Source organism: Brassica napus, chromosome A9 (genome assembly GCF_020379485.1).
Source record: "Brassica napus cultivar Da-Ae chromosome A9, Da-Ae, whole genome shotgun sequence".
Classification (NCBI taxonomy): domain Eukaryota; kingdom Viridiplantae; phylum Streptophyta; class Magnoliopsida; order Brassicales; family Brassicaceae; genus Brassica; species Brassica napus.
The window spans coordinates 15,619,380-15,633,923 of NC_063442.1; the positions used below are offsets into that span (position 1 = coordinate 15,619,380).

The following is a 14,544-nucleotide window of genomic DNA, read 5'->3' on the forward strand; positions in this document are numbered from 1 at the left end:
ACCAGATAAGTTTCGAACCTTGACCTGATCTTTCTTCTTGCTTGCTTGATTCTCTGGTTTGACGATCTTGCTTCTCGTACTGATCCGAATGAGAACTTGAGGCGATGATCTTGATACTGCAACCTTCGCTCTGATACCACTTGTTACGTTTGATCGTTGTATCTTAGATTCCGTTCGACTTGACTTGGCTAAGTAAAAGAAAGACAAAGCAATTTGTTTGCCCAGTTCGTGGATCCACCACTACGTCTGGGGGGAGGCTCTTGTTCCCAATCCACTATCAGATCACCGGGAATAAGCCTCCGGCGTGATTACACTGCTCCGATCTCACTATCTCTTTGTTTACAGGTTACAATAGAGATAAGGAAAAGAGATTACAATCAAGGACTATAGATCGATGAAGCTATCTCCTGCTGAACTCGATTCCACGCTCGAGGTAAGCCAGCTTCTTTCTCGATCTTTCTTCTTCTCTCTTGATCGCTCTGAGTGTGTGTGTAACAAACTCTCTTAACAGAATCTCCTTTCTGCTGCAGGTTATAAAGACGACGGCCCAACATCTGTTCAACCATACTCCTAAAGCCCAATAACCTAAGCTTCCTATTCTTCCTGATAGTGGACGGCCCATGAAGATAGGCCCAGGAGAGTCAAGACATAAGCCCATACAACAGTTTTATTTATTAATCAACATAAACAACGAACTCTTTTGTTTACAAGATAGTAAATAAACTTGAAAAGTAAGGAACAGCTAAACCGTAGTAACAAGATAAATACAGATGATAAACAGTCGAGTGAGGATCAAGATCAAAGGACACTAGGTTATCGTGATAGCTTAGCGAGAGGATGACCTTTTTGTCGTCTTTCAAAATGGCCAAGGGCGTGAGAGGCTGCGAGGTGACACCACCAAACCATGTCGAAGTAGAATTCAAGTCAACCGACAAAATCTTCTCCCACAGTTGGTCTTTAACCCTCCACGAAAACTCTTGCTTACAATCTGCCTTCAGTTCAGAAACGCAGAGACGACCGTCAAGATTGCATACACCAATCTTGTCGCCACACGTGTCACGCGTTACAAAAGGCGGTGTTTCCGTGACTTGAAACATCTCCATATGAATATCAAAAACTATGAGTTTGGTTTGTGTTGTTAGATATCCTTCTTCATCTCCAGTGAGCCAGTAGAAGGATCCGTTTGCAAACGCTGGCCTCTGACTATGCAAGATGTAATGATGATCAAGAGCGGCTGTACTCACGAACCTCCATTTCTTATCCTCAATATCCAAAACCTCACATATGGTCGAACTAGTACTAGCACTAGTAGGAAGTATTTATTATATAGCCAAACAAGCTTACATCTTCTCGTAATGGAGTCTTTCCCAAACCATAACCGAGTAAAAGCACGGAACTGATCTGGTTCCATACATGAAACGTCAACAAGCTCCAGACACGGGTTTGGATGGTCAATATGAAGTCGCTGACAAGACCGTCACAGCTCTCGGAGATTTCGAGATACCTGTGAATTTCTTGAATTTCTGTGACCGTATTTAGTGATGGTCTCGAGAAGCCGTTTTTGTCTCCAGTGTCATTGTCTTTGTATAAAGGGTGTTTTCGCACGGTTTACTAAATCATCGCACACACAAAAGAGTTTAGGGTTCTTGTTGTGCTGAGATGCGTATCTTTCACCGAAACCCATCAGAGATCTCCAGTCTTTCGACACAGTTTTGAACCTGGTGTGCGATATCACCGGGAGCCTCACAAGAACTTCTTCTACAATATCGTTGGGATATGAATCACTCTTCTTCTTCTGCCTATTCTTCTTCGTTTGGTTTCCTTTCCTGACATAACGAAGCAGCAGCACCAGCTTGTTCAAAACTTTGGTCTCTCCTCCATTGATGTAATGTCCGGGCGATTAATGGTATTGTTTAGGGACTTGGTTCTTATTTATAGCCAAGGGTTTGCTTCTGTTTTCTTTTTCCTAACAAATTTTTTTTTACAACAAAAAATATTATGTTATTCAAATTTGAAATAGTTTGGATTAGGCCTGGGCGTTCGGGGTCCCAATCGGGTTTCGGTTTAGTCCAGTCGGTTTTGGTTTTTCGGGTTTATCAAAATCAGCTCCATTCGGGTTATATGGAAATTCGGTTCGGGACCGGTTCAGGTCGGGTTTAGTAAATCTTCAAAGAACCGGTACAACCGGATGTACTTTCGGGTTCGGATCCCAATCGGTTCTTCGGTTTAGATGTACCTGATATATATCTACTTTGTAACCAAAAAGTAAGCAAAATCGATTCTTTGGTTTTAAAATACTTGATTTGTACCTATTTTGTAACCAAAACATAAATAAAATCGGTTCAAAAAAAAGAAAGAAACATCAAATGTGATCATTCAAAATCAAGTGAAAGGTAAACATAGTTATTCATCAAAAGAAAACCAAATAAATGAAAGTATAAAACGAAAACCAAGTTCTCATGAAATAAAAAACATTATTCAATGAATAAAAAACTCAAATCTAAAAACTTTAACCTTCAACCGCCACCTTCAACCATCAATCTTCATATAATAGATAATTATTTTAGATGTTCAATATATTTTGAATACATATTAGGAATCGAGATCATGTTTGGTACAAGTTCTTTTTGGAAATTTTGAATGTTTCGGGTTCTATCGGGTATCCATTTAGGTTCAGGTTCGATTCGGATAATACTCATAACCCGAAATACCATAAAACAAGATCCATTCGGTATTTATGCCTGGTTCGGATCAGTTCGGATTCATTTTTATCGGATTGGGTTCGGTTCAGATTTTTGGATTCGGTTTATTTGCCAAACCCTAGTTTGGATAACTAGACAAGAATAAAATAACTAACAATACAAATAGCCCTATGAAAAGATCGAGCATTTCTAGGTAGAAATCAACAATCTCATTCCATCTCTGTGAAAATATCTTGAAATCATGAAATGTTCTCTTCAGTTCATATATCTCATTCAATTTTCTTGAGTCTTAGCTGTCTGTCCCAAAGTAAGTGCTGACATGTCGAATGATGCAACATGATTTTCATTGTCCAACCTAGCTCTTTAACTCTGAATGCATACAAATTGTCTTCGTCTTTGATTTCTTGTACTCATAAGTTGTGTTATTCATAGCTATCTTTCCAAACCCATCTACAACTGTTAAAGATGGATCTAGACAGTGGCAGAGCCAGAAATATTTTTGACTGGGGTCATAATATATAAATTTAATATGTATATATTATTATTACAGAAAAATATTTTTTTTTTTACAAAATTAAAAGGACATATAAAAATTTATCTAAGCGTAATACTTGAGATGTTACTGTTGGTGTTTGATTGCAATCTGTAATCATGTTGTGGAGGCAGCTGAAGAACATCATGAAATTTTCGTTTTACTATAAACTAGATGAAGTTTTCGAGAAACTTGGAACCAAGAATCTAAATCATGATTCACATTTATGAAAAGTATAAAAACATTCTGACTAACTATCAAAATATGTTTTATTAGCTGATTTTAATTCACTAACAAATTTGAAATCTGAGATCTCAAATCTAGTTAAAATAGCCAAAACCTAGTCCAAGATAAATGCTTGCGATGAGCCGTGATTCGACTTGGGACAATTGAAAAGTTTGGTGAGAACTAAGAGTTTTTTTTAATTATTTATGCTGATAAATCAATTGTTTCTTGAAATTTTTTTCTCAAAAAAAAACAGTTGTTTCTATTTGAAAATGATATAGATCTTTGAAATATAATTAATAAAAAAATATTGATATCACAATACTAATCATACTAATATCTGTTGTCAAAATAAAAAATCATGCTAGTATCCCGTTGACTAAATGATTGTTTTATGTAGGTTTCTTCCATAACCTTCAAGACTTCAACTTCTTTTTTCTGTCATAATTAATAGGCAGATTTGGTCGAGAGAAATTAGAAGCAAGTGACACTGTCGATCAAAAGTTTCTTTTTATAAGCTATGTGCTTGACAGTAATTAAGTCGAATGAATATTCTATCTATCTGCTCGAGTAAAACAAGAGTATTTGCAGTAGAGAGAGAGAGAGAGAGAGAGAGAGAGAGAGAGAGAGAGAGAGAGATAGAGAGTAATTAAAACAAATGAAGATTCTAAGGCCATCATTATCAGGCGTCCTAAGGCCCGTCTTTAGTTTTCTTGGGTCGAAAAATAAATAAAAAAACTTGAATAAACAAACGGACCTTAATTAAGATCTGTGGGCTTCGTCCTTAGGAGCGACGTGGCAGCGTCCAATTGGTCGCGAAATAGGGTTGGGGAAAGTCGCATCGCGTCTTCTTTTTTCTAGCCTTCTCCCGATTCTCTTTTCTCCGCGGCGACAGCTTTGACGATAGCTTCTCCGGAGATTTCAAGGACAATCGACATCCCCAAATCGATCTGCTGCCTCATCCGATGCTTCGCGGCCGATTCAAAGCTAAACAAGGTATGTGTTCCTCCTCCTTCATGGGATTTAGATGATTATGTTGTGATTGACGATTTGTAGCCTCCGTTTCTGGGATCCGATATGACCTTTAGATGATTTTGTTTTGATTGACGATTTGTATCCTCCGTTTCTTGGATTGGTTGCCTATGATGTGATGAATCGGATAGTCGTTTGTGATGAGCGGATTGTCGTTTGTGATTGTAAATGAAATATAGTTAGGGTTTTCTTAATCTTGGTTTGTCTTCCTTGTATACATAGAACAAATCTGACTGTTGTGGTTAATGCTTAAGTGAGATAGGTTTGATGCTTGATTTCATTTAGGATCTGTTTTTGTTGAATGGTTAATGAAAATGTGTTAATCAGTTGTTGGATTTGATTTCATTTCATGCTTGATTTCATTTACGATCTGTTGTTGTTTGTGAAGTTATATAGAGCAGTTTAGCAAGTTCCTTGTAGAAACGCCTTAAGAAAATTAACAGGGCTTGATGCTGGATTTCATGTAGGATCATTTGAATTTCAACAAGGAGAGAAAGTGGGAGCACCATTTTCCGTCAATCTGGCTACAGATTTCGGTAATACAATTGATCGTCGAACGAGAGTTCGGAATAGACAAGCCCATCAACAGTTAAAAAATTATTTGATTGAAAATATATGGGCTAAATTTGGACATCTTCCAAATAACATATAAGTTTCTATTAATTGAATAAAATGTGTGTTTGCTTTTATTTATGATGTTTGTATGATTTTATGTTTTTAATTTATGTCTGAATGTTATCTTTAGTTGAATAAAATGTTTGTAATTTGCTATGAATTGAATAAAATGTTTGTAATTTTTTTTAGGTTTTCAATTTATATATGTTTCTTTTCGAACACATCTTTAATATGAAATTATTTATTAAAATAAATAATTTATTTAACTAAGAGACAAAATAAGTCCTAGCAATAATCTACAATTTAGTTAAAGTCCTTAGCATTGTCCTAACTATAACAATACTAATAAAAAAATTATAAGGACTCAAAAATAAATCCCAGCAATAATGTTGCTCTAATAGTAAAACAAAGAGTACTAAGGACAGTTGCAAAGAAAAAAGAGTGAAAGTCAGAACACTAAAAACTTCATTTAAATTAAAATGTCTTCTTTATCTGTCTCAATAATTAGTCCAGCTGCAGCTTGGTTCTCATAGGTCCCTACAAAATTAAAAATTCATAACATTAAAGCAAACATAAAAGCAATAATATTGAAGCCAAAAAATGTATACCTTTTCACTTTTCATTTTTCATTTTTGGCTTGTCGCCTAGATATGGAAACTCCTCCAGACTTGTACACAAATATCACCTTTCTCTTCTTGTTTTTCGTAGACTTAGATATTTCTATTTCTTCTTTTGGCTTTTCAGAAGCAATAGCCTATACAAACCAAAAAGAAAATGGATTATTATTGAGAGTTTAAACAAAAAAAATCTATAATAATAAACATACCAACAACAAGAATTGAAAACGAGAGAGACAACTTTGGGGTAAGCTTCCCATAATTGATCCGATTGTAGTTCACTGAGGAATATGGTTACATGCTAGCTCTATTAGCCTCTCATCGTCTGTTTGACTCCAAATCTAAGAAGAATAAGTAGTGCATGGTAAAGAAATGAAAACAAAAATGTGATTAAATAAGGTTTCTTGGAAAAATAAAACTGATCAAAAAGAAAATTTAAAAAATATTAACTATACGAGGAAAGCACTATAACCTAAACAAGAATTTAGGTTAAAGAATATTAACTATATGATGAAAACACTATTTTCTGAAACCAGAATTTGGTTGAATGGTTAGTTCCAAACTTGTGCAAACATTACTTATGTTAATGAAGCCAATACAATGGAGTGAAATGTGCAACATTTACAATCAAAGAAACATTCCAACAATTGAAATAAATTACTAAATAATTTAGGTTTTGAGATGACAATAGCTTCTTAAAGTTTCAGAAAAAAAAACTCATCTTCATTTTGAAGTATGAGTTAGGTATCTTCAAACATGAAAATTATAAACTCCATAAAAATTTCCAGAATTATGAAAGGTTTGGGAAACTATATATTAGCTCTTTAGGACTATAATAGTTTGATACTTATAAACCTATAACAAATCATTTGTTTGATGAATATTATTTAAGTCGAAGCTATATTTTCTTTCCATTCCCTTTCCCAAATAAAATTTTACTTGTGAAACAAGAAACTATTTTGGAATATACAAACAAAAGTTTTTTGGAAAAGTATACGAAGAAATTTACTCCCTCTGTTTCATAGTAGATGATGGTTTAGAAGATGTTTTGATATTTTTATCAGATTTCCATGTGGACGTCATAATTACTGAATATGAAAAGTGGAAGTGGATGTGATAGATGAAAGTGTGTGCATTGCTTTTTCAAAGAGTGTAGAGTTTATATAGTTTTTGTCTCACGTGTGTTTTAATTCGGTTTTAAGTTATTTAAACAATTGGTGCTTCTTTATTTTGTCTTTACCACCTCACAAAACAAACAAAAAAATAAGCATCAACATCAACATTACAAAATAAATATACCCAAGCTTTAATTATAACTTATTTTTAACATTGAATTCAATTGTAAAATGAGAAATATACCCAAGCTTTAACTATAAAAATCTTAAAAAGGAGACGGAGATGATACGATGTTCTTCACCAAAGCGACCACGAAATGCAGCAACTTTCTGGTTTCAGTGCTCAAAGAATATGAGAACGCGTCCGGACAACTCATAAACACTACCAAATCTTCCGTCTCCTTCTCTTCTAGGACGCCACAGGAGACTCGATCTCGAGTCAAACTTATCCTTGGTATAGAACACAAAGGGGGGAAGGGAAAATACTTAGGATTGCCGGAGCTGTTACCAGGAAGAAGTGGGATCTGTTTTCTTTGATTGTTGATCGAATCAAGGCTCGAGCGGTGTCATGGTCCACACGACACCTCTCATCTGCCGGGAAACTGACCATGCTGAAGTTAGTACTATCGGCCATCCCGACATACTCTACGTCTTGTTTCCCACTTCCCGTGGGCCTGTGCGACCAGATCCAAGCGGCGCTCACCCAGTTCTGGTGGGACCAAGACCCAGACGTAAAGAAGATATGTTGGGTCTCGTGGGACTCCCTCTCTCAACACAAGGATGTAGGGGGGCTCGGCTTCTGTGACATCCAAGACTTCAATACAGCCATGCTAGCAAAGAATTCCTGGCGCATCCTTACCAATCCAGATTGCCTTCTAGCGCGTCTACTGCTTGGGAAGTATTGTCACAACACTAGCTTCCTAAGCCACATGCTCATCATCAGCGTCTCACGGTTGGAGGGGAGTGATCGCGGGATGTGAGCTCCTCAAACTCCAACTAGGAAAGGCCATTGGGAACGGGAATACAACAAAAGCATGGACCGAGTCATGGATGCTACCAACAACACGGTTTGTCCCCACGGGTCCACCAACAGAGAGTGGTAGAGACCTCTTTGTCTCGGACTTGATAGAGCAGGGATCAGGCGGGTGGAATCACCATATGGTTGAGGTTACCTTCCCTGAGCTAGCAAGCCAAATTTACCTCATTAAAACGAGCACTTGCAACGCAGAAGATACTTTCTGTTGGCACAAAACTAAAACAGGGGTTTACAGTGTTAAGTCTGGATACTATGCGATGCGGGAAGTCTCAGAGAATCTACATGGCCCCAAGCCACATATCACTAGCTTCCCTTGGCAAAATATGTATGGAGGAAGGAGACAGCGCCAAAAATTAAGATGTTCCTCTGGAAGCTGGCTCGTGGAGCACTCACCTTAGGAACAAATCTTCAGCGACGTGGGATTAACACTAGTGGCCTCTGCCCACACTGTCTCGAATCAGAAACAGCACTCCATCTCTTCTTCACTCCCCCCTTGGCACTACAAATCTGGAACTTGGCCCCTTTTAGAACAACACCGGACTTCTCAGCGGCTCAAACTACCCAAGATGCCTTCATCATCATGTCGCATCTCATCTGCTTACCACCCATAGGGATATCAAGTAACTTATCTCCATGGTTGTTGTGGGGAATCTGGACGAATCGAAATGCACTTCTGTTTGACAACAGAGCAGTAGCAGCAAAGTCAACATTGGAGAAGTCAGTGCTATCGGCCCGAGAGTGGATTGCAGCTCAAGATACAGCTCCTTGACCTACTAAAAGTCCCGCCCAACACGACCCCCAAGTACCAGTCCGAACAGACATTGTGCAGTGTAACACCGATGCAGCGTGGTCAGCTACAACTCTTAGGGCGGGGATCGGATGACATTTTGACGATCCTGTCTCAGGCTCTCACACGGAAGGGGCCCGATCCTTGGAACTCATCTCCTCCCCCCTTATGGTGGAAGCGCTGGCCATGAGGGAAGCTATTAGGGACACAAAGCGTGCATCTGTTACTGACGTCTGGTTTCTTACCGACTCTCAAGAGCTCGCTAGAGCTGTTAACTCGAAGTCATATCCGGTGGAGCTCTTTGGGGTTCTCATGGATATCGAGTCTCTATCTTATTGCTTTGATTTCTTCTTTGTTTCCTTTGTTGGACGGAAGAACAATGTAGTCGCTGACTCCCTTGCGAAGGCTGCATTGTCCTCTTTCCACTCTACTTTGTACTGAAACTCTTCGTTTAGATTTATGAATCTTTTCAGTTGACAAAAAAAAAAAAAGGAGACGGAGATGAGGATGTGGTTGGGAAGGTTCATTAAAATATACCCAAGCTTTAACCATGCTAAATTTTAAAACCGACTAGGCTATTGGGGGTTAAATATATTGGGCCTAACAAAAGAATAATGAGGGCCCAATAAGCAGACGTCGTCCGTTTCAGTCTTGACGCCTTTCCCTTGCGCGAAATTCGAAGTGAGAAGAGAAGAACAAATGTGGCATCATCTCCTCCGCTGCATTGAATCCTTCTTCTAGGGTTTTCGATTTCGTAATGAAACGCGATTTCGACGAAATCTCCGAGGAGGAGTGGCAGCAGCACTCGTTCAACGCTTCGCGAGTTCTCAAACAGCCACGTGCTCCCAAGACAACGACGACGACGACGACTCCTCCTCCTCCTCGTCCGTCGCCTCCGATTGAGTCTTTCGCCTACAGGAGGCCGTCGAAGGCGATTGAGAGCGATGACGACTGTGTGGTGGTGGAGGATTCAGGAGAATCGGATTCGGATGTGAAGATTGTGAACGGAGGAGATGATTTGTTGTTGGATGATGAGGAGGAAGAGGCCAAGGTTGTGGTGGTGCGACGTGCGCGAGTTGGTAGGAGGTTTGTGATTGAAGACGAGGAAGGGAGTGAGGAGGATGAGGTTGAGGTTGAGGAGGTTAGTTCTAGTGAAGGTGAAGGTGAAGATGGTGGTGGAGGAGACGGAGATGAGGATGTGGTTGGGAAGGCGTTGCAGAAGTGTGCTAAGATCTCAGCGGATCTTAGGAAGGAGCTTTATGGTAGCTCTTCTGGGGTTACTACTTGTGATAGGTACTCTGAAGTCGAGTCTTCTACTGTGAGGATTGTCACTCAGGTACCATCCATCTTCAATGCTCTAAGGATGGTTTTTGAAGGTTTCTGCTTGATAAAATATTGATGGATTCATAGGCTGCATCATGCATGATAGTAATTGCTTTTGAAATAATCTAGAATGTGTTCCTTAGGCAATTGGGAAATAGGTCTTGATTAGATGCTACATATATGAGTGAATGTTTGATTCATTAAGTGTATGTTTCACTGTGTTGTTAAACGATACTCATTTGCTTTTGCGGTTGTTTTTTTTTGATGATCACAGACTGATATTGATGAAGCTTGTAAAGCAGAGGATTCTGATTTTCAGCCTATACTAAAGCCCTACCAGTTAGTTGGTGTTAATTTCCTTCTTCTCTTGTATAAGAAGGGAATTGAAGGAGGTAAAAAATATTTCACTAGTTTGGATCTGTAAGAATTTTATATCTGATATATCATTTTGTAACTGATGTTTTTTCATTTCTTGTAGCCATTCTAGCCGATGAGATGGGTCTTGGAAAGACTATTCAGGTGCATTGTGCTCTGGTTTTATATCCACAAGTGGTCTTTTTGTCTTCATGTTATATCAGAGACTAATGTTGCTCTCGTTTACAGGCAATCACATATTTAACCCTCCTAAATCACTTGAACAATGACCCTGGTCCTCATTTGGTTGTATGCCCTGCCTCTGTCCTGGAAAACTGGGAGAGAGAGCTCAGAAAGTGGTGTCCATCATTTACTGTACTTCAGTATCACGGGGCTGCGAGAGCAGCCTACTCTAGAGAATTGAATTCTCTGTCAAAAGCTGGGAAGCCGCCACCATTCAATGTACTTCTTGTGTGTTATTCTTTGTTTGAGCGGCATAGGTACACATTCGAAGTACTTTCGATGTTTTTTTTTTGGTGTGTTTTCGCCTTTCCTATTACTGACAGATGTTGGAATTGTGCAGTGAACAACAGAAAGATGACCGGAAGGTATTGAAACGGTGGCGTTGGAGCTGTGTTTTGATGGATGAAGCCCATGCTTTAAAGGATAAGAACAGTTATAGGTGGAAAAACCTGATGTCTGTGGCCAGAAACGCTAACCAGCGTCTTATGCTTACAGGAACGCCTCTACAAAATGATTTGCATGTACGGATGTTTTCTGTTCATCTGCTCAAGATCTAGTTTACCTGATGTTGGTAACGTATCTTCATGTGTTGTTACAATGCTTACACCGTGAATATGTTAATCTATGCAGGAACTATGGTCGCTTCTGGAGTTCATGTTACCCGATATATTTACTACAGAGAATGTTGACTTGAAGAAGCTGTTGAACGCAGAAGACACCGAGTTGATTACTCGAATGAAATCTATTCTTGGTCCTTTCATCTTGAGGCGTTTGAAATCTGATGTCATGCAGCAACTTGTTCCAAAGATACAGCGGGTATGTGGTATAGCTATCTCCATGTCTGGTTAGAGGATATAATTTAAGTTCAAGTTGGGATCTCTCATCAATTTCTCATGAATCATATGCAGGTTGAGTATGTCCATATGGAGAAAAAACAGGAAGATACATATAAAGAAGCCATAGAGGACTATCGTGCTGCTTCTCAAGCACGGGTTTTGAAGCTATCATCAAAATCCTTAGCCAAGGCACTTCCAAAGCGGCAAATTTCAAACTATTTTACTCAATTTCGGAAGGTAATAGCTCTCATCTACGATTACATTCCCACACAATGTTCTTAGTTCTGTTTGGATGAGTGTTTTTTTTTCATGGTGGAACAGATTGCAAATCATCCATTGTTAATTAGGAGAATATACAGCGATGAAGATGTCATTCGCATCGCGAGGAAGTTGCACCCAATTGGTGCGTTTGGATTTGAGTGCTCCTTGGAAAGAGTCATTGAAGAAGTTAAGAGTTACAACGATTTTCGTATACACCAGGTAAATTTTCTCTCATAAACAAACATGTTTAATACAATTCAACAAGCTTAACTTGTTTTCTTTCTTTAGCTATTGCTCCAATATGGAGTCAACAATACCAAAGGAACTCTGTCAGAAAAACATGTTATGCTCTCAGCAAAATGTCGGGTAGGATTATGTATTCTTCTCCATTTCATGTCTTATTAGTACAGCCACCTAACTGTTTCGTTTATGTATATCATCAGACATTAGCTGAGCTTCTTCCTTCAATGAAGAAATCCGGCAATCGTGTTCTAATATTCAGTCAATGGACATCGATGCTCGATATCTTGGAATGGACACTGGATGTTATAGGCGTTACATACCGAAGACTTGATGGCAGGTAATAGAAACTGTCACGTTTTTTTCTTTTCTTCACGATCCTGCACCAATGAAGAAGCCTATTTATTGTCTTTTGTTTTGGTTCTGGCAGTACTCAAGTCACAGATAGACAAACTATAGTGGACACATTCAACAACGATAAGTCGATATTTGCTTGTCTGTTGTCAACTCGAGCAGGCGGACAAGGTCTGAATTTAACGGGAGCAGATACAGTGATTATTCACGATATGGATTTTAATCCACAGATTGATCGGCAAGCTGAAGATCGATGCCATCGTATCGGTCAAACCAAACCAGTCACTATCTTCAGGTTTGAGCTTTATATTCCTACAGCTAGTTGAAAAAAATATGCATAACCATATCCTTGGGTTAGGCATTTGGTTTGGTTAGGTTAGTTTGTTTTTGATATTTCACTAATGTTACATTCATGTCTTTTAAGTTTTAACTAATTTGGTGTGGAAAAAGTGAGCCTCGATTGGGTTTTAGTAAAGTTTTGGTTTGTTTTCGCTTTATGAATCTTTGGTTCGGTTCGGTTATCTCAATGTGTAGTTTCACCTTGCACTAATAACTTGTGGCAATGTTGGTGGTACAGACTGGTGACGAAGTCAACGGTTGATGAGAACATCTACGAGATAGCAAAGCGGAAACTTGTACTTGATGCGGCGGTTCTAGAGTCGGGAGTTCATGTAGATGACAACGGAGACACGCCTGAGAAAACCATGGGAGAGATTCTCGCTTCTCTTCTCATGGCATAACACTTGTTCTCTTTTGTTTTTGTTTTGAGGCAAAAAAAAAAATAGCCAAGAAACGAAATATATGTGTTATTGGAAGGAAAACATGTGTAACACTAAGTAGTAGCTTACTAGATATATCTCTATAGTTTTTTTCTTGGGGTAAAGTGATATATCTATATAGTTACATTTCTTTTACGCATGTAAACTGAAACCCAAACATTCTCGGTCTAATGAACGTTGGATGAACAATTTCATAGTTGGAAGACAAGAATGCGAGTAAAATTTACATTTAAGTTTTTAGAAACATACACATAACAGCTACGATTTTTGTTTTTGTCAACTAGTTCTATAACTAGATGATTTTCTCATACTCATAAATGGATATAAATATTTATAAAATAAATATACTATAATAATTAATTGTTATTTATTTTTAAATTAAAATTAATCTACAATTTATATGCATAGTTTATATTAATAATATTATATTACTTTAATTAGACATATGATTTTAGATATAACATATCTAGTCGGTTTTGTAGTTTTTGTAGTTGATTTAGTTATATTAGATTGTATCTATTTCTCTGAATTCAACTAAAATGTTTTTTGGAATATATTAAAATTATGATTAATTTTCTTATTTGCATTTATGTTGGTTCTTGTCTTAGATATTTAAATATATTTGAAGAAAATTATGTATAACTTAAGATATATTGTACTTAGAATGAAATTAAAATAAACTAAATTGTCTGATTTCAAATTATGTAAATTAATATAACAATAATATTCTACAGTCTCATGCATATATGTAAATTTTACAAAATAACAAAATTATTAAAGTTGGTTAATATTTTATTTTCATTTGTTAATATATTTTGAGTCATCCTATAATTTACATTTATAAAAAAAATATTATTATAAAATTCTTATTGTAGTTAAACCTATGATTTTCGAGTCACTCATGTTGTGAATATATATTGAGTTACATATATTCTTTCAAATTCAAAGTGAAGTATAATTATTTTTTATTATAATTAAGTAAAATCAAATTAATTTTATTTATCGTTTAAATGTGCATGTAGTTTCATAATATTTATCAAATTATGTGTTGATTTGTTTTTAAAAAATCAGAAAATAAAACGATGATCAATATGAAATTACATACATAAGTAATTAATACATTTTTGAAAGCTCATGAACACATATCAATATTCAATAAAATATTTTACAAATTCTAAATAATTTTATGCTTTAGATTTGTTAAATGTTTAACTGAAATTTATTTTAAATAATCTTAAAATGAGATTCAGATTTGCTTTGGTATTTTAATTGTAGTCATATTAAGTTTCACAAACATAAAAACATAAAATATAAAAGCAAATTTAATATTATGAAAACAAATAATTTTAATAATGATAAAAGATATTTGTTGTAATTTCTTTTTATTTTTAATATCTCTTAAAAATAAGCAGTTTAAAAAAATTGTGTGATTGTATTTTAAAAATCATATTATATAAGTAAAATATAATTTATATATTTTTTACTGTAACTGA

At 36.7% G+C, this 14,544-nt stretch overlaps 1 protein-coding gene and 1 pseudogene across 1 annotated transcript; one reads left to right on the forward strand and one right to left on the reverse strand.

Moving 5' to 3' along the window:
- Window positions 1–650: 650 nt before the first annotated feature.
- LOC106393996 lies at window positions 651–1,897 on the reverse strand (annotated as a pseudogene).
- Window positions 1,898–9,313: 7,416 nt separating this feature from the next.
- On the forward strand, window positions 9,314–13,240 carry LOC106391295 (protein CHROMATIN REMODELING 19). Its single transcript, XM_013831911.3, has 12 exons — window positions 9,314–9,997; window positions 10,259–10,376; window positions 10,463–10,503; window positions 10,588–10,838; window positions 10,922–11,102; window positions 11,212–11,397; window positions 11,490–11,654; window positions 11,739–11,897; window positions 11,967–12,044; window positions 12,122–12,258; window positions 12,349–12,567; window positions 12,850–13,240. The coding sequence occupies exons 1-12, from the start codon at window positions 9,419–9,421 to the stop codon at window positions 13,010–13,012; spliced, it is 2,277 nt and encodes a 758-aa protein (XP_013687365.2). The 5' UTR covers window positions 9,314–9,418; the 3' UTR covers window positions 13,013–13,240.
- The last annotated feature ends 1,304 nt before the right edge of the window (window positions 13,241–14,544 follow it).